The sequence below is a fragment of the Platalea leucorodia genome, assembly GCF_965183815.1.
Source record: "Platalea leucorodia genome assembly, chromosome: 5".
NCBI lineage: Eukaryota > Metazoa > Chordata > Aves > Pelecaniformes > Threskiornithidae > Platalea > Platalea leucorodia.
The window spans coordinates 9,541,557-9,565,418 of record NC_138827.1 but is presented as its reverse complement, the minus strand read 5'-3'; the positions used below and the strand labels follow the sequence as shown (position 1 = coordinate 9,565,418).

Sequence of the window (23,862 nt, the reverse complement as noted above, 5' to 3'; positions counted from 1 at the left end):
CTTGGTCCTCCTTGCCTGTAGCTCTGTTGAAGTCAAGCTGACATACAACCCCTGTCACTGTACCAGGCTGGCCCATACTGATCTTTATGTATAGATTCCCCTAACTTCAAGGAGAATATTTGACCTCTGAAGGGTCCGAGCAACCCCCGTAGCCAGGAATGGGAAAGGTGTCCTCTGTGCCTTTGCCATGGGGAACCACTGAGCTGTATTTCAGGCCATTGCTCCCTGCTCCAGAGGCAGCTACGTTGCAGCAACAGCGAAAGAAACCCCAGGTCGGAGAGCTGCGAGGTTAAACCAAAGCAGATGCGGAGTCATTTCTTGCCACAAGACAAATGGTATTACTCACACAATGTGAACAAGATCTATCCCAGGGCTTAGGAAGACTGTCAGCTTTGCACATGTGGATAAAAGGCATTAAGGAAATCTCCCTTATTTTTTTGATGTGTTGTCTTTTCTGGGACTTGCCCATTCGCTGAATGCATTTTGAAGCTCTCTTGAAGTGCTGTGTATTTAATTGGCTTCACAGGCAGGCACCTTGCGCGACACAGTCTGTCTTGTTGGCAGTCTGTGAAATATTTTGCCATTGCTCTTTTTTATTTGGCACACGAGTGTCTGCACACAGTGTCCAGAATAGCCAGGTCCAAGTCACTCATGACGTCATGGTCTCTGGAAGAAAAACTTCCTCGGGGAGCAGGGGCAGTACGTGCAGCTTCGGGCTAACTACAAAACAAATCCACTTTTTGTGTAGAAAAGGAAAGATATGCTCAGAAAGACAAAAGGGAATACTAATGTTGACTACTAGCAGAGGATGCGTTGGATGAGCCCAAAGTCAATGTGATTGTACTTTGCACTGTACCAGCAATTACATCTGTAGGATGAGCCTCAGTTCTCAGTGAATTCATCCTCGTGCCTTGGTGGCCCTTTCCCTCTTACAGGGGCAAACTGTGGTCCAGAACGACCTGCCAGGATTCAGCAGCAGCTGACCTGAAGAAAGGTAGGGCTCCCCAGCCAGCCTCCTGTCTTGGGAACCCGTCACTTCCAGACGAGAGCCTGCTGGGCCCCACGTTCTGACCGTGGTTTCCCTTTTTCTTCTTTTTCTTTATTTTTTTTTGAGCTGACTGCTGGTAGCAAATGGTAAAAGCCCTCTTTGCTGACACTGCTGCAGGAATTTTCATAGATTCTTCCTGATTTCCAGGAAATATTGCAAACTCCAAGGCAGGGAAGAGTCAGCTGGGAGAGAGGGAGGAGGAACAGGGCAGGAGCTATTCAACTGTCCTGGGAGATTTGCATCCTTCAGCTAATAACTGAAGTAGGGTATAACAATGGAATTAATTTTAAATTGCCTAAGCAATCAAGGAGCAATTACTTCCTTTAATTACAAGCAAGACGGGGGGAAACAATAGGATTTAATTTCAATAAAAACTCAACCAACTCAGCTATGACTTTTATTTAATACAGAAGTGACAGAACTTCCTGCTTTGCAATACTCTACGTGCCTGAAAATACCGGGCTTTATCTTCACCACTGACACGATAAACCATGATATGGACTTTGCTTAATACTCAGCACCTGACTGAAAAATAAATCAGGGTCCTACACTTTGTTTTTAAATTATAATCCCAAGTCTCTACAGCGCTATCTGCTCTCAGTGCCAAAGTTCACTGGGAGAACCTGGCACTGACTTGAATGATGCCCTGCTTGTTTTGGTATTACTTATTAATTATATTTTTTTCGACCCCCTCTGAACATCATAGTTCCTTTACAGAGCACACAGCTAACTCGATCTCTCCCTGGAGGGGCTGAGGGCTCAGTGAGGGGGACGTGAGGGGGCCTTCGGGTACTTCTGAGCTGGGAAAACTTACTGAAATCTGGGTAAACAGAAAGGGAAATGAGAGCAAAAGTAACAGCTGGATTAGTTGGCTGCTGGAGTGCTGCAGGCGAACTGGTGAGCGGCACAGCTGTAGAACAGTTTTGGCTTGCTTCTTCCTGCTTTTTTGCCTTTGTAGTTGCAGTTTATTTTTTTGGTAATATTTTTAGCATTATTCCAGTTTGGTAGCATTTAACCTTGCTGCTATAATAACTGCTGCAGAAATTGTCATGAGGGAATTTATTCTGTCTTTGTGAACACGTTTGTACAGCATGAAATAAAGAAGGCCTGAGGCAAGCTATTGAACAACAAGGAAAAGACAAAATATTGACTCACCAATTCAGTAAGCATCATCTGCCTAGTGTGCTGAACAAGGCAGGGGTCCTCTAAGAAAAATCTCCCTTGATCATGTTATTAAGGAATATCTCATAAGGCAAAGAAACAGGAGGACTGGTGACAGCTGTGTGGCCTATAGTAAGCCTGATAATTTTTGAATACTTGACTTCGCAGCATGTGAATATATAAAACTCATACATAATTCATATAGGTAGGCAAAGGAACCGATATACCCAGACATATATTTCCAATTCGCGTAAATCAGTGGTAGTTTCATTCCTAGTGTTAGTGGTTCCATTTATTCTTGTGTTGGTGCTCGTTGCTTTTGTTTAGAGTAGCCCTTTTTGATGTCCTGAGTCACTTCAGAAGAGGAGGACATGAGGATCCAGCTTTAGCTTCTCCAGGCAGCGCCCTCAGTCCCATGCCTCGATTGTTGTCAAGGAGACATATCTCTGGCATATATCTTCTCTGTGGTTTCTCTTCTTAGTATGCTTTTTCATTGCTATGGAGACTATCAGAAACTCATTTAGCAGCTCCCAGTGCCCCACGAGGAATGTGTATTATTTCATAACTCACTGCTCAGAATGACGAGTGCTGTTTAATATTTGGCCTCTCACCTGCAGTGCCCAGCCTGGCTATGCCAGGGACTGTCTGTGCTGAGACTTTCTGAACCAACACAGCACAGGCCTAAGGGCAGGGCTATAAAAAGGTGTCTTTAATGGGGACAGTTCTGAAGCTGAAGGCAAACCTGGCATGTGGGAGGTAGCCAAAGGCTTAGCCTGGCTCCTTGGCATGGCTCTCCAAGTCCAAAACCCTCCTGTTCTCCAGGTCTTCAGCTTGTGTTCTGCTGGGTTCTCATGCCATTGCTATCTCCAGTAAAGAGACCATTTCAGATCAAGAAGTAAGTGTTTGCATGCTGTAGGTGAACTGTAGCTCTAGAGACCTTAAGGATTTCCTAATAATTTATTTTGAGGAGACATAATTACAGGAAAGACTACTAAGAGACAAGTCTCCAAATAGCAAGAGGGGCTGAACTTGTTGGGATAAGAGCAGAAGGAGCTCACAAACTTGAGGACTGGGGCAGAGAACACAGATATGGTGGTCTTTCATGAATACTACATGAAGCGAAACAGATGAAACCAAGGAAAATGCCTAACTATAATGGTGCAAAAGAGAGGGGAAGAGAACCACACTGTTGGCCACCATTGCAGGGCAGGAGAGAGGGGATCACACAGTGGGGCTAGTGGTGTGGAGGTCTGCAGTGAGAGGGAGGATCTGTGCCTTGGTTTGACCAGCTCCCACGGCGGTCAGCATCCTGACACTGCAGACGAAGGCTGCATCCCCCTCAGGGCAGTACCTGAGTTTGTGTCAGTCAAGTGGTGGCACTTTGACTCCCAGAGAGCGGTGGGGCAGTTGTGCTGGAAGCTGCATCATCCCAGCAATAGAAGTGGCAATAGCAAGCTGGAGGAACCTAACCGTGTGCTGGCACTGTGCTCTCAAACCACTTTGGCCAGTACAGAAGCGTACGCTTTACTAAGAAAACCAAGACATACGAGAAGTTATCATTTGGGGTTTACAACAGCTGGTACACAGGAAAGCGGTCACTGCTGGACTGAAGGGCCAGCAAGCAGTGGGTTTGAGCACACCAGAGCTCCTTCCTTCTGAGACAGGAGGGAGAATAATCCTCGTAGCCTGGTCCGACAGGGACCCAGTACCATGGGAAGACCCCTTTCAAAGTGGATGCAAGTGAGCAGGCAAAAATTAGAAATAAATAGGGCAGCCTGTAAAATAATAAAGTTCCATATTCAAGGTGGGAATTACAGCCTCTCTCATGAGCTCTGCGGTTCATGCTGAGATGGCAGCTGAGGCTGCAGTTCCCAGCTCCTTGCCCTATTTCCCCACTCCAGTGCACAGTCTGACATATTAGCATAATCCTCAATGCCAGTTTGCATTGATATGTCAGTCTATGCCCTGCAGTAACTCAGGAACAGATATACTGTCATTTGGCTACTGGGGCTAGAAGGCCATAGGAGTGCTCTGAGATGGGGACAGTAACTCCATTACCCTCCCTGGGTAAATCAGAGCCCACTCGTACCCAGAAATCTGTAAGTAGCCAGATAGTCTCCAAATCACCACCTTAGTGCGATACAGAGCCATAAATATTCAGCAGGTACTAGGAACAGCTGAACCCAGCTAAAAGAATCTAAATATATAAATAAAATGAAGTAATTAATTCAGGCATTTTACAAAAAGGTACATCAAATTTACATATTTTACTAAGGCACATGATTTGTAATGAAGTAAGGTTTGGGGAACTGAAAGGAATCACATATACCCTGTCACTTACACAAATCACTCTCTATTCACCGATTTAAAAAATCAGTTAGTTACATATGAAGCTGCTTTAAGATGCTGATGTGCATCTCCCTGATGTGTATTAGGACATGTTTACATATGCTGGACTGTAGCCGGTTCAGCACAGCGCAGAGCTGTGCCGGTACAGGAGGCATACCCCGAAAGCACCCTCAGCACTAGGGAGCCAGCACACTGCAGCCGACACGCTCTTGCAGCAGCGGAGAATGAAAAGAGGAGGGAAATGCATTAAAAATCTACCCTGAACAATTTCAGTATGTCTTAGAAGTGATGGGTTGCTTTGTAATTTGCTTCAGCATAATTTTTAATCTTACGAAGCCCAAAATTTCAAGGATATATTTCATTTAAACTTAGATGTTCTTTTTTTCAACTTGGATTCCAGATTTAAAGGAAATCGATTACATTGATCCAGCTAGTGTCTATAGACATGTATGTGTATGTATGTATGTATACACCATACACGCAAATGCATTTCAGAGGGGTACCTACACCCAAACAGCAATTACCTGTGCAGCTCTGGCTCATACTGCTACATTTCTCAGTGTCACTTTTTTGTCTCATCATGGATTTTCTTCTCAGTGTTTAAACGCTTAGCTTGTTCTTTAGCTGTGTGTTGGTGAAAGCATACAGCCAGGATTTATGGATTTGCGAACATGTCATTATGGGGTTGGTGGACTGGGTCTGCACGCTTGGAGCTGAATTCCATTTATCTGAAGAGTAGGTGTTTAACTAATGGGCACATCAGACATGGACTAAATGCAGGGCAGCTTCTAGTGTCAGTGTTTTACAAAAACATCTGAATGAATGAGCCGAGAGAGCAAAACATTGCCTGTTTTTATATTCAGTGAACAGAAATAACAAGAAAAAGCACCATGATGAAGCACTATCCTTGTGCATTACTGATTATTTCAAGGTTAATTTTATTCATTCTGAATGATCGTCATATCTGCGAGACTGAGGAACAACAAGTTCGAGGAACCGAGAGAATTAATTAATTACAAACCATAGGCTGAAAACAATCTAATTAATATCTTAAATAAGAATTTAAAGGAACTTATGTGAAAGACAACAATAAATTTATGTCACTTTTTGATTACTTTCTAGCTGAATGAAAGGCTGATCATGTTTGCTAAAGGCCTCTGCGTTAAAGGGCTGTAACACTGCTGTGTGCATCGGCTGCACGAGCTGTGGTCCACGGAGGACGGCTGTGCTACAAGGAACCGGGCAAAAGCATAGCGTAAACCAGGGTCTAGAAAAGCAATGAAAGAGAGAAAGAGAAGAAGAGAGATGTGCTCTGTTTAAGGGCTCATTCTGCTTCAAATGATGATGCTACCGTCGACTTCAGGATCTTGGAGTCTTCTATAGCAGAATTATTAGACTTAATGTTATGTTGTGCTCCAAGATCCCAACTAGATCAAGGTCTTACTGTGCTAAACATAAGGAAAGATGGCATTTCTGCCTAGAAAGCTTTACAATATACAGTGTTTATAGAATAACATGTTTTTTACAGGAGAAATCACAAGTATTGGGGACTAAGGAGTACCAATTATGTGTAAATAAAAAAAAGAAGTTAAAAGAACATGTCAATACTGCATGATGAGATCCGCTGTCTTTCTTATGTTCATTTCTGATTAAATCCTTGGAGTTTTCTCTGTAAACATGCAAAAACTGAGTTAAGAGAACTTTATGAAGGCTGCAAAAGCAAAACTCACAAATTGGGAAGAAGTCAGAGTTCAGGTTGACTAGGAATAATGTATGCTTTTTATGCACAAGAACACAGACTATTTTTTCATCCTGGCCTGCAAATGAGTCAAAGCTGCGTATTGAAGGAAGCTGTGGTTTGTAAGGCTGTTGTTAGAGAAGCTGGAAATTGTAGTGATTTAGATAGGGCACCACAGGAAGATGATTTGGTGGTTACAATGCATGTATGTTATTTGGAAAATCAGATTCTCTTTTACATAATGCTAGACAGCTCTCCCACACCAAGCTTTTCACAGGCTCAAATTAATACCAAGTCTTCGCACTGAATGTATCTGGCAGTAGAAGGCAATTTATTCTCATTTGATTCAGCTTGAATTGTGTCATTATTTAGACACAGACACAGCCTTGCTCACAAAAATAACATGCAGTAACAACTATGCAGGTGAGATTTCAACCAAGTAGTGGCTGGGGCCTCAGTTCCCCCTGTGGAGACTTTGAACCCTCCTGGGTTTGTTCTAGATAATGCCAGGTGACTGTGGCCACGGGGATGCCCGTCCTCCGCATCGCCAAGCAGAAGAGCCACGGTTGAGCTGGAGCAGAGAAACTTCTGCTGCTGCTGCCCCTGAGTTTACCCCAGCTTTATCCACACACCACAAGTGAAGGAGTCCAACTCCATTTGTTTTCTGCTGATGAGTATTTTTCCACCCTGGTTGCATGTTATCATGCAAATGCCCAGAGGTGTGAAAGACTTTGTCTTCTCAGCTGGTTTCTTATGGAGGCAGAGGTTACGTGGTCCCTTGGCCAGCAGGTGAGCCGTGGGTCCTCTAGTAATAACTTTTGGTCCCATGGCCAGCTCTGCAGTCAAACATCTCAACTTGTGAGTTTCCACAAACACCCCTCAGAAGGACTATGAGAAAAACTGGGTGGGACTTGAGAAATGTGTGCAGAATTGACAGATAATTTGGTTGTACTTCACAAATAAAATCAGTCCCATGGAAGACTGCCCGGGTCAAAGCACTGATCTCTGGTGGATAAGGACCTGCTGTTTAAATCTCTCTCTGAGTCTGGCCCCATGGCTCCTCCCTTTCATGCTCTGATACTATGTTTTTTCTCATAAAGGCTGGTTATCGAGCTGTCACTCGAAGTATGACCCAAGTGACATCTCTAGTGATATCATCAAAGCCTTCTCCAGAGGCTTCAAGGAAAGACGGAGAGATAGGGACTTAGCTGAGACCCGGAACGCATTAAAAAACAGGTAGGAAAATAAGCCTAGAAAAAGCAGTTAAAATTAGAGAAGATTAAAGGATAAATACCTTGGGACAGTTTACTGTATGTTTCACTTCTAATTGTACTACACCTCTTAGATCAATTTTTCTTTTAATTTTCATAGCACTCCACTATCAGCAATAAGCACCAAACTGAGCTAAATTAACAAGTTGGATTCATTACACCATCCAAACAATTTTCCCTGGGCTTATTATGCCTTAAGGGCTTGATAGTTTCCTGGCAGCCTCTTTCAAATTACCCCTTCAACAAACATGACATAAACTTGGGTCTGTAAGCATGAAAATTTATGTGAGAGAGCAGTTATTTTAACAGATGGAAATTCTCAGATTCACCGGAAAGGTGAAGCATCAAGTACACTATTAATTTTTCAAAAGGACTTCACAGTATAATAGTCTTGTACTATTGGCATCCACGGTAAAAGATAACTGCTTCTTGCTCCAACTTAGTCTTTTTCTGCAGTGCAGTACAATGAACGCCAGCTCCGTTCCAGCACTGTGCAGCATTTCATAATATGCAATTGCTCGTAAGTCCTGATTCAGCTTTTCACTCTTGCAGGATGCAGTGTTTCTCATTAAGCTTCTGCCCAGGCTCTCCAGAAATAATGCAAGCGGCACAAATCTCCCAACAGCTGCCAGTCAAAACAGCCAGCTCTTGCAGCAACATGAACTAATCTGCAGCCACGCTGTTTGGCTTGCAGATAGCAGAACATCTTGGGCAGGACCTTGGGTACGGCACCGTCTCATTGAACAGAAGAGAGGGAACTGCTGCTTGTGGCACACATTTTATTCCGTATGAGTAAAGCACATTTGATTCTCAGCCAGCGTTGCCTACCAATCAGATGTGCGACTGTTCCACAAAGAAAGAGCTTGATTTTCAGAGATGTGGAGAAATTTTTTTAACCAAGTTGCTATGATCCTATCAATTTAACTACATAACACACTGCATGCAGACTATGACTTTCCTCTAAGGCATTCTGTGTGACTTCCAAAACTCACAAAAGGATTGCTGCAGTTTCTGCTCTCCTGAAGACCAGCACGGAAATTACTGCTTTGGGCTACCTCACCATTTTAACCCTGGCTGAAATTTAGCAGATGTAATATGGCTGATTTTATTGACAAAAAATTTACTTTTCTACCATTTTTCCTTGGACATTTCAAGAACAAAATATTTCGAGACCTACAACTGTTTTAGGCTATGTATTTTTGTGGTCAAAGTAACTCCAACGACTACTTGTTTAGGAACCAGTCACTTAAATGGAAGTGCTCAGTTTATAGAATCACAGACTCATAGAATGCTTTGGGATGGAAGGGACCATTAAAGCCCATCCAGTCCATCCGCCCTGCCATGGGCAGGGACATCCACAACCAGATCAGGTTGCTCAGAGCCCCATCCAGCCTGGCCTTGAATGTTTCCAAGGATGGGGCATCTACCACCTCTCTGGGCAACCCCTTCCAGTGTTTCACTGCCCTCATCGTAAAAAATTTCTTCCTTATATCTAGTCTGAATCTACCCTCTTTTAGTTTAAAACCATTATATATTATATATGACTGTTGCTGGTAATATGTAAATGATGTCTAGGACATTTAAGGAAGCATACTGTTAATAAACAGAAAAGCGTACTGTTAATAAACAGAAAATGAAGAAACAGCTTATACGCACAACCAAGAACTTCTGTAGTCCATGATGTAATAAATCTATAATGAATATCTGCGACAGGAACTCATATGCTGTACATAATGCTGCCTTACCTAGGAGATGTAAAATGCCTTAAAGATGTAATAGCCTTAAAGAAATTCAGTAGAGCAAAAATGCAAGTTCTAAGAAAGTGAATGTATTGTATTTGTTGCACTGATGTAGAGGAATACTGTTCAGTAAAAGTTATCCTCTAAAAGACCTTGAGGAAATGGAGCAGATGGTTCCATGTGCTATCCCACTTACATGCAAGGTGGTTTTATAAATACTCAGAAATGGCAAAATAATATTTTCCTTAGTATTTTATGTAAAGAAAAGAAGGTAAAAGATGATCTTTGTTAGTATTCAAATCACAGTGTATTTGTTATGAAATTCTAAAGCGTAAGATTTACTTGTTTTGCATTAAAAAGATTTTCAACACAAAACCCTAGAATGGTTCAATATGCCTTGCTATCAGGACTATTTTTACATTGGATTTCTGTATTAATACCCACCAAAGGATAAGGAAAAATTCCAGTTTGTGATGAAACAAGGTAGGCCCCAATGCGGACTCCACCATTTGCTCATGACAGACAGTATGTTTGCTCGGCAGTACAATCTCCATAGCTCATGATACCTGCCGACATTTTTAATGAAGAGAACAGTAGGAGTCCTGAGGGAGCTACTGTGCATGTGCTGACGGGCTGTGCTGCGCCACAAGTACAATATGTTCTGGACACCCTGGGCTCTCTATTCCTGCACAGATTGGCCATACATCACATGTGCTTTGGGTCTGCTATGTCCAGAGAATAGCGTATGGGGCCATTCAACGGAAAATCTGGTAGGTTACTGATAAAAGCAGGATTCTGCCATCAAAGCAGTAGAATTGGCAGGTATAGGGAATAACTATTCTAGGAATCCTTTATAATTTTTAAGCGGCATCCATCTGCAATATACAGGCTACAGGATCTTGGCGTCTGGTACGTCTCTGCTCTAGTTAAATACTGTTTTGCTCCTTGGCTTCTGTCCTATTTCCAGAAGAGGAAACAGCATCTCTTTCCCTCTCGTGGTTGGTGATTGTTTTTCTCTCAATCCGTAGCTTTGTTATGGATCAGAGGGAGCCAAGGGCCAAAAGTGACTTGTGTTCCTCAGCACATGCTGGTTTTTCTAGACATACTGCTTAGTAAGGAAATAAACTAGTAAGGGGTAAAGGACGCAATATGGTGCTTATCGCCCTATTTCAGCACATTAAATATATACAATCTGCACTTTATTCCAACTAAAAATAACACTCGGATTAATACCGCTTTCTTCTATATATTAAATAGAGAAATCATTACCATGAATTATAAAGCAGGAAAAGTGTGGTTCACAGTGTCTGTCACTCCAGAGTTCCGCATTAGGATGGATGTGGACAGTTTGATGGAGTGGATTGAGCATACGCCCGGGAGTGAGACGGGAGACGTATCTCTGAGTGTCATCGACTCATTCTGAGATTTAAGACAGTTCTTTTAAGTCCATATCTTTCTATTTTGAGAGGGTCCAGATTTAGACACCTTATTTATTTATTTTTTAACAAGACTCAAGAATCTACAGCTCCAACTGAGGTCAGTGCAGGCCACTAAGTATCCAAAACCGAAGTCCCAAACTTCAGGACAGAAAATTAGAAGGCAGTTTTGAAAATCCTGGCCTCAGCTTCCCTGGGCTTCTTCATTCATAGCGTGGTGTCTGAACGGCCTTATCCATCTCTGCAAAGTAGCTGATTGAAATCTGCAGCTGCGAAAGTGCTATACAAATAATCATTGCTCTATCTCACAAATCTTGATGAGCATTTTAACCATTATCTATAATATCGTTCAAATTTCACAATATAATCATCCTTGTAGAAACAGATCAAGTATGTCTTTTCGTTTGGCAACTATATAACGTTTTACAGTTTTAAGGCTGTGCACAACAGCAGTTTAGAAAGCTAAACATCACTGATGCATTTTACAAATGGAGACAACTGCACTCAGAAGAGGGATCTGCATTAGACCACACAGACTGCAGCAAATTCACCACTAGAATACAGGATTTCTGATAAAAAATTTACTGTACCAAACACTACATCAGTGGTTCTTAAACTCTTGCTATACGCAGGCAGTTGTGCTGGTGGTAGCATGCCAGCTTTCTTTCTTGTCTCCCACTGCTAAATTAATTTGAAAGGTAGTTAAGAGTACATTCCTAGTATTACCTTGCCCCTCAAATATTTCATGTTGTTACCATTGGGATACTACTCAGTCATGAAATGAAAAGAAAAATTATCACCTGCTGCATCACCAGGGCAGAGGACCTGCTAGACTTTGTCCGAAAGGGTGAGCAAATTTGCAGCAGGTATTGTCGCTATACTTATAAAAACCTAATTTTGCTGTATATTGTGTAATTCTGGATGTCCATCTCAATTATAAAGAAGGGGGAAAAAAATCTATCATGGCTCATGGAATTGATTGTTTTTGCAAAACTGATTCACTTAAGATACGCAAGCGTATGTCAGTTGAAACGCAGTCTGATGGGCACCGGGTCATATTGCATCAAAATGTCAGTATGTTGCAATGAAGCCTTGTGATAGAATTTTTTTTTTTTTTGTCCTGAAACTGATTTTGAAATCTGTACATGTCTTGCACGCATTGCTTATGGACTGTAAGCCAACAAGACCGTATCAGCAGGATGATGGCTGCCCAGCAGAATCCAAGGGAGGCGGCAGTATGCCATCTGTCTTAGCTAAGTCACCAACAGAACTGTGGCGTATTAGGCACAGGGGAATTTTAAAAGTCTCCTCAGGTCTTTCAGTGGTCTCAAATCTAGGATATTGTAACTAAAAAAATGAGTTTGATCTACCCAGGTCTCTTTGCTGAGTATCTGACTAAACTATTATAATTTTTCATAACTGAGGAAATATTCTGCAGTCAGGAATTGGGTTTATCAAATCAGCTAGTTTAAGTTTCCAGGTCATGCAGGAGAAATAAAAATATGCCTGAGACAGCCTTCACATCTTTTTTGGGAAATGTACTCAGAATATCTACCAAACTGAGGAGACTTTTTTCCTCCCCTCAGATTTGCCTGCCTTCCTGTTTACAGATAAGCTTTCCCCCCAATGGGCATCAAATGCCCTTCTAGCAAATGTGGCGACTGCTTTACATCAAAAAGTCACCCGGGCTTAGAAAGACACTATTTCGCTAGCCGGCTTTTGAAATGCATTTTAGCAGCTGTGAGGAAGAAGGGAGGAAGGAGGAGAATCCTTAGGGGTTTAGTTAGTGTTTAGTGTGGGATTAGTCAGCTTTTTGCTGGCCACTGCCAAACATCAGACTTCTCCCTGGCAGTCATGGGTGATATGTCCTAATGGTGAGAACCGTGGGCATGAAGATCTGATCTGTTCAGAGGGATGGAGCTCCCCGCAGACGCTCCAGCAAGGCTTGGGGCACCACGGACCCCTGCAGAGGGAAGCGGGGAGGATGTCCACATCCTCTTAACACGGGGAGATGGGAGCAGGGGAGGGGTCCTCCAGCTCCGCTCAGGGCCTGGGAGCCCCCGCTCCCCTCACGCCCTGGGGACCTTGGTCCCCGCAGCGCCCAGGGGGGCCGGGCTCCCCTCAGGACCCAGGGTCAGGGATCCTGCGGCTCCCCTCACAGCTGAGGGACTGGGGGCCCCCGCCTTCCCTCACGCCCCGGGTCCCTGGTCCCCTCAGGGGGCAGGGGTGCCAAGATGCCCTCAGGGCCCGGGATACCCCAGATCCCTTCCCGCTGGTCGGGCTGGGATCCCCTGGCTGCCCTCATGCTCAGGGGCCCCGGCTTCCCCTCACAGCTGAGGGGCTGGGCGCCTGCCGGCTGTCACCGGCCCTGACAGCCCAGGGGCCTGAGGCTCCCCTCGGGACCCGGGGGGCTGGCGGCCCCCGCTCCCCTCACGCCCCGGGGCGGGGTGGCGACGACGGCCGCCCGCTCCCCCACGCCCACTCGCAGGGGAGACCGCCGCCCGAGGCCCCGCGGGGCGGGCAGCGGCGGGGACCCCCCCGCGGGTGGGGAAGCCCGTCCCGCGGCCCCCGGAGGCGGCCCGCCCCCGCGGCCCGTCCCCCGCCCTCCCGGCGTGCCCCGCGGAGGGGGCGGGCGGCCCATGTCCGCGATCCCGGCATGCCGCGCGGCCGGGCAGCAGCCGGAGCAGCCGCGGCGGCAGCGTCCCCTCCCTCCGGTGTGAGACAGCAGCCGCCCGCCGAGCGCGAGTGAGGAGCCGCCGCCCGCGCCTCTCCCCCCCTTCCTCCTCCTCCGCCGCCCCTGTCCCGCGCCGCTGCCCGGCCGGCCATGCCGTCTCGGGCAAGGTAATGAGCCGCAGAGCCCCGGGGTCTCGGCTGAGCGGCACCGGCAGCAGGCAGCACTACCACCCGCGGGGCTGGAATGACTGGCAACCCAGGTGGGCAGGGCTGGGGCAGGGGGCGCGGCCCGGCCGCCCGCGGGGCGCGGGGGCCGGGGCAGCGGGGCGCCGCGGCTGGCGGCTCGGCCCGGCCCCGCCGCCGGGCCTGGGGGAGCGGGGCGGCGCGGGCCGCGGCGGCTCGGAGCGGCGGCGGAGGCACTTCCTGGCTGTTGGGCCTAGGGGCGGGCGGCAGCCGCCGGGCCTAGCGCGGGGCGGGTGGCGGCGGGCCGGCCGCCGGGCCTAGGCGGCGGGGAGGGGGCCGGCCGCGGCCGTGCCCTGGCGGCAGCCGGGCAGGGGCGCGGAGGGGCTTTCCGGATCCGCGCCTGCCGGCGGCCTGAGACGGCACAGGGACAGGTCTGTCACCGCGCAGGGCTCGGTGGGTCCCCGGTCTGGGCTCCGAGCAGGCGGGCGAGAGCGCTCCTGCCTCCCCCCGCTTCTCCCGGTGTCCCCTCCTCCCCTCGGCCTCCCGCTGTAACGTCTCGGGCGATGCCGGCTGCGTCTCCGCGGGCAGCGGCTTCCCTCTCCCCGCGCACCGCGGTGGGAGACGCCTGACTGGAAAGCAGAAGCCTTGGGGGCCTGCAGTGGGGCGGAGGGCGGGGGGTGGGCTTCATACCCGCGTTTTTTCATTCTAGTTTTCATCTGGCAGTTAATCAGAGAAGAACACAGGCTGCAGAAGTACTCGTCGTCTTTTGAGGGTTAATAAAATAATACAGGAATATTTTTTCTTTTTTATCTGGGAAAAGTAGTTGAGCTGCAAGTAGGCTGGGGTGAGAGCTTATACGTGTTAGGTTTTAAGGTGTGTTTATACCTGTTACTTCTTTGTAAGTGAAATTCAAAGTCTGTTGACTTCTGTAGTCAAGTATAGAGAGTATATTTCACGTCTTGATTACTCCGAATATATCTGATACCAATGTATTCGCTGTACTGCTGGGCTTTGCTATTTTAAGAGTCAAAATTGTCGCATAGAAATTGTAAATAAATTTGGTGCTTCTTAAACTTTTTTTTTTAATGTGGAAGATTTGGGGCTTTTTTAGTGTTTTTGAAAGTTTAACACAATACAGGGTCCTACTTTTAAACTTTCCAGCAAAGAACAGAGTGCCATGTGTTTGGGAGTGTATTTACAGATGACAGTCCCAGTCGTATGCGATTTGGACTAGGAAAATTGAGTGGATGTGAAGGTAGATCTTATGAAACAGGTGTAACTTCAGTAGGTACTGTGAAGGAAGCTTTCCTTTTGCTTGAACAGCTAGCAGCGCAGCCTCTAGGGCTAAAACTGGAGGCAAGTCAATTCTTAATGGTGTGTGGGGCATGGTTATTTAAGTTCTAATTTCTTCTGTTATTGAGCTACTTGATCAAATAACTTATTATTTTTTTTCCTCACTTGAAAACTTGCAAACCTTGTTGGTGACATTTTCTTGGAGCATCTAGATTTTTTTTTTTAGGAATTAAGAAGTCTGGTCTCTCTCTTACTCCTTAACTACTACCTTGCTTCAGATTTCTGGGCTGCAGTCTGGAATTCTGGACCCTAACTCCTGACCTTCCCACCTGGAAGAAATTGGATGTACATCTTGTGTCTTTGCAGTGGATGGCTTCTAGAAATGCTTTCTGGTTAGACATATTAATTTGTCACAAGTTCTATCTTTTAGCCTAAAAACTACATCTTACAGGGGCTAGGAAGCTGGCTTTTTCCAGTATAGCATTGTCTGCAATAGGTTCAGTTGTGTTAGGGGTGAGAGTAAGAGTGTAGCTGCAGAAATGCTTTGCCTGGTGATAAGGCTGGTTTACAAAGTCAGACTGTTACCTCAGTGTCTGACTCTGGTCCATTCCCCATGCTGTAGTTTGGTGCTTCCTTAGCTCTAAAGTACAGCTGCTGTAAACTGGGCTGCTAAAATAATTATCCCAAAAGCCACAGCAGAAACAAAAATCTGAAAGCGCTAGAGAAAGTGTGGCAGATTAGGGGAGCTTTGTAGCATGGATAAGGCCTAGTTCTGTTTCCATCACACTGTGATTAAAGCTCCTGCTAAGAAATAGGTAACACCTCTTCACTGATCCTGTCACTTGTAAGAAATTAACTTTATGCTTTCCTTTAGATATTAGGTTTTTTTTTTAATCTGGTGAGAGCGCCCAGGAATCAGAAATGTTCATACAGTTCCAAACATGGAGCACATTTTTCTCTATATGTTAATTTTTTTTTAAATCTCAAAGAGATGACTAGAGATATGGAACCTGTGAGTCTACACTAAGAACTTAAAGAATGACGCAGAGATTAAATCAGTCTTTGTTGTTTTGGCATTAACGAATTTTTAAAAGTGATTCACATGCACGGTTGAAAGGAGATCTGTTATATAAAACTGGCAATGAGTGTTTCTTTTTCATTGATTGTTTTGAATGTGCTCTTGGACAAACCCTGCAACATGAAACATACCCACGTATTCTTTCCTTCCCCTTTCTTTTCTGTTGACTGTTAGTTTCGTTTAGCTCAGGTGATGTTGCTGGTAAATGCTTTCTTGCAGGGTGTGGAAAAGGGAATGCACATGGCCAAAGTAATGAAAACTGTAGTAACTGTAGTTGGTTCAAGTTCCTAAAGGGGAAAAAAGGAACTGCTAATGCACAGGTGTATTATCAGATGGATTGTGTTTTCAAACACACATTTTTGTGTGAGTAAAAATGGCTAGATTGCTTCTCGTTACTAGGTCCAGATTCCTCTCAATTTTTAGGAGTGGTAATCACCACTGGGACTGGGGGTGAAAACAGTGTGAAACTGAAAGTTGGAGCCAACATCCTTCTTTAAGGGAGAGTAGTTTTTAATTAGAATTTGATATTTTTTTTTTTGTTGGTGCCTGCATGAATGCAGTCATATCTGTCAGATGCACGTGGACTGGTTTTCCTACAGTGTGTGTATTGATAGAGCTGTGTATTACAGAGGAAGAAGTTGTCCTGATATATATGGGCATATTAGTTTTTGCACTGAGGTGTAGCAGACTAATAGCAACACAAAAACTTTTTAGATAAATGTTGAATGTATGTGACGGAGAACAGTGAAGTTTTTTTTGAGAAGGCTTGGTAAGATGTTATTCCCCCTTCTTCTAATCTTTATAGCTTTCTAGACCTTTACTTCTTTTTTCTTTCCTTTTTGTTTGACAGATCTCACTGTGTTTTCCCTGATATGACTCCTGGGGGAAAAAAATAAAATCATGTCAGTGTCTTGCATGTGAGCAGAGTTAATTCGGTAGGGTACTAAAGGCTAATTATGTACTGAAGCAAGCAATACTTCCCTTTAATAGGAAATGTTCTGGGTGGCAAAGCAAGTTTCATGTGCTTATGGTGACACTAAGCAGGAGTGCCAGTGCAGGGTAGCAGGTTAGCAAGTGCAGGGTGCACCATGGCTTTCTTATTCTTAGACGAAGGTGAGAAAAGGAAAATAAGATTTTAATTAACAGGACCTCTCTGTCTCTCCTATCATAAATGTAGGTTAGCAGGGGAGTATACGGAAAAGTGAAGAAGAAAATCTTTCACGTCTAAGAAGTTCCAGAAGTGTCCTATTAGGTTCAGTACTGAAATTTGTTCTTGAAAATGAAGTGTATCCTTCTCATGCAATGTAAGGCAGTATTACGAATTACTAATTTCTGTTAGCATGGTGCCTGCCAAACCAAGTTACTGCCTAGGTCCCTGTGGGTCTAGACACGATGAGACAAGGCAGTAAAACACGGCTCTGCTTCCAGGTAGCTTGTAACCTAAGCAGGAGAGCTGTATTGGCTAGCACTTTATAACTGAGGACAAGTACCCGTGTTTAATTAAAGGCAGAATGGGAGGTATTGGCAGGGAGCAAAGAAACTCATCAGAGCAAATGGGCTAAGAAGGTGATGGTTAGAGCAGTGCTTTTTACTTGGCTGTGAAGGACAGAGGCAGGTCTTTTACAAAAGGTAAGCATGAGCTGTGGATATTGTCTGTTCATAATACTGGATTAACGCATTGAATGGCAAGCAGGGTGATAGCAGTGGGTGCTGTGTATAAGGAAAGCTGAGACAGAGACTCTTTCTTTTGCGTTTGCATGTGCAACAAGGTACACGGAAAATGTTTGTTAGAAATAGGCTGAAATCTTAGTTTGGACGGGTCTGTAACTAAGAGACCTGAAAGTTGACAACATAGAGATGTTTGAGGATGTCGCTGAAATTACCTGAGAATGGGTGTAGAGTCATGTAGGATGAAAGTTGGTAAGGCTTCTCTGTCTCTTCAGGGATAGTTGACAGAGAGGAGAGCGCAAAGAGTGAGGGAGATAGATATGTACATGCGGGGAGAGAGAAATACAGTCTGCGATGTTGAAGGCAGCTTAGAGAACGAGGTGCAGTATCAGTTGTGAGGCGCCGTTGTCAAGAGGTCAATGGAAGCCTCGGGAAGAGATTCAGTGGACTGTGTGTGGGAGATGCAGAACGGGAGTGGGTTCAGTTCTGAACTGGAAACAAGTAATTCTTGATCTCTTTTCACATCTGAGTGTGTTGAATATGCTGATAAGGTTGGGAAGGTATGAGATCAAAGAGCTTTTTTCTTTTTTGGTAAAATGGGGGAGCCTAAGTTTGTAATGTGAAAGCCTTTGTTTTTAATGTGAAGACAGAGGAGAATGAGATGTGAGAAAGATGAAAGAAGTTGAAAATGTATCAGTGGGAAGCCAAAGGAACTTGAGCAGGTAGTCTTCCATATAAGAGTAGCCACACTAGATTGGACCAATGATTTAGCTAGCATAATATTCTGTATCCAAAAATGGCTATCAGAAGATGCCTATGGAAAAATAAGAACGGGATGCATAAATGTGATACATTCCCTCCTAATGTCCGTCACAGGACAGAAGGAAATTGGTGAGCTACTGTGTAAGAAGGGAGTGATGCAGGATCAAGAGGTGATTGGAAAAGCTACTGAGACTGCAGGTAGTTTTCCAGCAGTGGAGATGGCAGAATTGCAGTAGGAAAATTTTTAATTAGTTGTTATTTCACTAGTAGAAAACATAGCCACTTAGACTCTTGTTGTGCTCTCTCAGCACAGAGATAGAAACTAAAGTTGACTTTGGGGTGGACTCAGCCAGGCTTGGGCTTGGCAAGATGGACCACGTGATGATAAAAGAGCATGGCAAAAGAAGGCTGTCGCTGCTCTGCATGCCAGTGGAAGAAGTGTCGGAAACTTGGTGGGAAGCTGTTAATTTGAGTGGATACAGTGACTCTAAGTTTTAAATATTTTATTGATAAAGATTTTAAGTAATGAAGAATTTGTCTGCATTATAGCAAATAAACTTGGTAAGTAGAGCAAATAAGCAAGTAAAATTGACTGACTTGAACAATAATACAGCTCATACAGTAGAGTCATCTCAGAATAAATCCTCCATGTAGATCCTGTCCTTGGAAATAAAATCAAATAGAATAATTAAGTGATTTTTGTCTCAAAATAATATCCATATGGCAGGGTTGTTCTGAAAGAGCTACAGATAATGAATAGTATACACCAGATTGTTTGTAACAAGTTTTTTGGACAAAAATTCTTAAGGCTTCTATATAACTAAAGAACCATGATGTATTTTTGATTGACCTATTTTTTTTTTCCTAGGTAAAAAGGTTTGTTTTTTTTTAAATCAGTTGTTCTCAGCCATGCTTTCTTCAGTCATACAAATTGGCTAGTCAAATCATGCTGATACTTTTGATGGAATGAGATATACACTTATTTTTGGAAACGTCTAACTTCCCTTTGGTATGTCCCTGGAAAAAAAATTAAGTAGCTTTTTTTTAGTGAGAACTAGTGGCCATTTCTGCTTATTTAGATAGGCAAACTATTTTCTTTTTCTGATGGATAAAGGCAGGTTAAAAATCACCCTGCAGAAAACCGAATGCAATCTCTTCTGTATAAATGATATTGCTGAAAGAGCATATGCAGGAAATTGGTGCCGGTGTTGGTGGTAATCAGGTAATCTTCCACCCAGGCACAGAGGAAGACTGTCACGTGAGCTCTTGAAGTACTTTGCTTAGTCTCCCTCAATGAGCTTTTCAGGTGGAAATAAAACAGAGTAGTGTCTCATAAAGTGGCAAATAAGCTTTTGAAGCTACAGCACAAGGTACTCGCAGTCATGTTCATCCTTGCAATTTCCCATTCCAACTTCGTCTAATATCACGTTTGTATTTGTACTTCTGCTTATCTGTCGCTAGCATTGTACATTGTGACTTTATTAGTATACAATGTTTGTTCAGGTCTGTGACAATGTCAGTGTACGTAACTGATAAATTTGTTGTTACATAGACTTCTTTTGAAAGATGACGCTAAGTGTTACGTCTGTCAAGTTAACCTACTCTCTGCTTGGCACAATGTAATTAAAGTGAAAATACCACCATGTGAACAGGAAAAGTGCCCTCCTGAAATGCGGGCATGAGCTGAGGTAGTCGGGAGTACAGTTCTTCCCATCGCCTGGTGGCATGGCTGCAGCGTAGCTTAAAGGGCTGGAGGGAGGCAGAAAAAGTAATTATTTGCACGACTTTGGCAAGTACCTGTCCATACAGTGGCTGTGTTTTGAGTTCTAAGTGATTGTCTTTCAAAATCATGAATATGTTACTGACACGAAAAACGGTATTTTTCAGAAACAGATTTGAAAATTGAATGTCTCTTCCTGTGCACGCAGACCATGCTTTGCCGTGGGTTTGCACAGCGGTGCCCTGTGTCACCCAGGCGTCTGTGTTCCTTGGTGAGGGAGCACAGGCGCAGGTGACAGGTACTGGGGTTGCGTCCCCAGGTCTTGACGAGCCCACGCCACAAACTTCCACAGCGTTGATGCAGGAGCCTGCGGTACAATTCTTGAATTCAGTTCCCACCTGAGAAGTGGAATGCATCACTGGACAGCTAGAAATGCACAGGCCCCTGAGATGGTGGGCTCTGCTTCGGGTGTGAGTCTTACTGCAAGCTTCTTTCAGGTCAAAATCCTCCTTCAAAGCAATACAGACCACAGCAGCCAGTTGGGTCACAGAACCTAGTTCTCTGGAAACAGTATGTTCCTAGGAAGCATTTTTCACTCTGCCTCAAAGGGTGGGCAGAAACTGCTGGATATCTAAGCTACATATTTATTGTAGTGGGAACCATGTTTTCAGTGGGAACTATTGTCTCTTCAATTGATACATAGGAGGACAATTATATATTTTTAATAAAATTGCACTCGCCTTTTAGTTGGGTGATAAAGTGTGAACAGGTTAGCTTGCAGAAAGCTGTTCCCAAAGACAGAATGAAGTGAGTGTGTGGTTTTTCCCAGGGAAACAATAGGCTTATGTATTTTACCACAACGGAAAATTTTACAAAACATTCAAAGGCTGTGCTGCGGGAAGTGAGGTTAGCTGAGAACATGTGTAGTCCTTCAGTTGATTGGGATACACAGAACAGTCTTAAAAATTGTACGTTTAATCAGCTTGCCTTCAGACTTAAGAATTTCAGACTTAATGCGTGACAAGTGGAGATGATACAGTCTACAGCACATTGACTTAAAAAAAGCGATGCTCTTTGGGGAGGTACACTATTAAGAACCTGTCAGTACTTAAGTTTACCAACTGAAAATTTGTCAGTCTGTTTCATTGGAAGGCTAAAATAATTTGAGTCCTCCATAATAAACTCTGCTGTTCCTCAAATTGAGCTGGAAGTTTCCTGAGGTTTTAGGGCAGGGAGAAAATCTGGGGGCTCTGTAGCCGACTGGAGAATTTGCACATCGTGTAGGCTTATTTAAAGTTCATACCATTTGAAGGTCCAGTGCAGAACTTCGTTGTTGTTCAGCATAACTTACGTGAATGATGAAGGTCCAACTATATAAGTATTTCTACAATCCTAGTTGACTCATGAGCAAAGATTTTTACTAAGGCTTTGCCTCTTGAGTAACATAGCCTATTTTATAAAATAGTCCAAGCAAGTGCTCAACAAAACAGTAGATGTGATGCCACAGTGAATACTGAATGAGGAGAAGAGTCTTATTGTGTATATCTAAAGATGAATTTGCTTATAGAGCAAAAGGGAGTAATACCTGCCAAGCAAACCTAGTGTCAATCTTTCACTGTGAGAACAGGGCAAAAGCAGAATTTTCTTCTTTTGAACCCTGTTCCAGATTGATAGTATATTGTCTTTTAACATTCTCAAGAGAATAAAATATGTGTGTGTGGGGGGTTTAGTTCCAATTGTTTTTGCAAATATCAGCCCTCATGGTGTTACTCTTCCAGTTGTACTGAGGACAAACTATATTTGAAAATAGCAAGCCTTCAGGACAGCTTAAGTAACAGCTGCTTTTCAAAAATTTTAGCTGTGTTTTTCCCTTTTGGCCTTGAGATGTATTTGACTCCTTTTCCCTGAATTTGTCTAGTGGTTCTAATCACAGTGTTCTCTTGAAAAGTGAAAATGAAAGACTTTTTCCCAAGAACATGTGGTGTTTGTCCTCGCACAAATTGTAGTTAATTTACAGGAATGAAAAGGAATGATCTGTCCTGCTTTTTGTTAAATAATCAAATGAACTATCCAAGCTTAAAATAAAAATAGGAGAGCTTTAGAGCTTGCTTAGGAAAAGCCCTCTGTAAATAATTTGAGTATTGTGATTCCAAATATACTGGAGTTGAACAAAATTCTGTTGATTTTTGTTTTGGATGGCTATAGTTTTACTAGTTTTAATATAAAACCTCCAGTATTGCTTGTAAGAATGCATTTGAAGTGATCAGTTGAATTTACGTTCTGAAGTATCATGTGCACAAGTTAGGTATATTAAAGTTACTGTATTTTTAAAAATAAAATCACTTAGTATGTCCAGTGAGAAGAGTTGGTTTCATAATTTCCACCTTTTTCTTTAGAAGTTTATTCTGGGCTATAAATCAGTTTTCTGATATGAGTGGTTTAAACTTAATGCAGATTTTTTTTAACTCACTTCTTATCTGCAAACATTTACTCTAAAGGATAACAGCTCTTAATTTCCATTCCAGGTTTTTCCACAGTAAAGCCTGTTCTCTTGTTTTGCAATTTTTGTTTTGCAAAAACTTAGTATGTGATTCCTATTTTGATTATCAGTTACATGCTAGTAACACCTCTGTCTAATAAGTGGTTTTACATTGCTCAATAAGGCCCATAGCATATTATGTAAATGTTCATGTGTGGATTAGTAATGACTTTCACAAATGGTAGGCGCTGTCGCCTAGCTGTGGTATATACCTATACCTAGTTGTATTTTATTCTTCACTTCTGGGAAGTAATGTTTCCGTATATAGGCATCCAACTGAAAAGAGACTTGAGAATGTCCTGAGAAAAGGCACTGGCGCACTAGAATGCATTTCCTTTGCGTGTTGCTGTAATAATTAGTCAATTCTAATCCCAATGTGAATTGAAGGTCATTTTAAGAAGCAGGTTAGACGTGCAACTTTTTTGACACAGGAAAATACATTTGGGATTGTCATTTAAATATGTTGCATTTATAAGTGAATGTGAATCCCACTCCTGTTACACCACTACATAAAAAAAAATATTTTTCTCTTTATAGAACTGACAGTGCATCAGCTGACCAGGACAATTTAAAATACTCTTCATCCAGAGATCGGGGCAGTTCTGCCTCCTATGGATTACAACCCTCAAATTCAGCTGTGGTGTCTCGACAAAGACACGATGATATCAGAGTCCACACTGACATACAGAATGAAGAAAAAGGTATACAGATTGCTGTTTCATGTGTAAATTGTGAGGGGACATTCAGAGAAGGGCAGGAAACTTGAAATGGTGGAGATTTTTTTTTTTTTTCCCAAAACAGACAGTGAACTGATATAACTCATTGCCACAGTATCACCGTGTTGAGAGAGTTATCAGGGATCAAAGAAATGTTGTGGTTGATATGAATAGTGAGAAAAATATGCATTTGCATTAGGAGAAGAATGTAAGAGAAGACTTAATGCATTAACAGAATAAGCACTCTTTCCTAAAGAATAGTATTCTGGATGTGTCTGGTCTGCAAGTTGTAATTTCTTCCAGAATACCATCTAGTGCTTCTGCTGTTGAAAATGGACTGCCTGAATAAATGGGCTACTAATCTGATATATTACCTATTGCAGCTTTACTGCAGCAAACTGGAATCTTTGGGAATCAAATCTATATTTTGTCATTAATGGGAATTTCTCCTCTATGTGCCTCAGTTTGACTTAATATAAATCGCGCGA

The 23,862-nt window shown here is 43.4% G+C and overlaps 1 protein-coding gene across 4 annotated transcripts in view; it reads left to right on the top strand.

Annotated features, from left to right (window-relative positions):
- Positions 1-13,395: 13,395 nt before the first annotated feature.
- SMG1 (SMG1 nonsense mediated mRNA decay associated PI3K related kinase) overlaps positions 13,396-23,862 on the top strand; it is a 69,984-nt gene continuing 59,517 nt past the window's right edge. The window contains exons 1-2 of one of the 4 annotated variants that reach the window (XM_082312920.1): positions 13,396-13,675; positions 23,196-23,359. In XM_082312920.1, coding sequence (XP_082169046.1) covers positions 13,587-13,675; positions 23,196-23,359 — 253 coding nt within the window. In that variant the 5' untranslated portion in view covers positions 13,396-13,586. Of the gene's footprint in view, positions 13,676-14,011; positions 14,030-20,411; positions 20,590-23,195; positions 23,360-23,862 lie in introns of those variants that run through there. The other 3 variants (XM_082312923.1, XM_082312921.1, XM_082312922.1) reach the window with 3 other exon arrangements.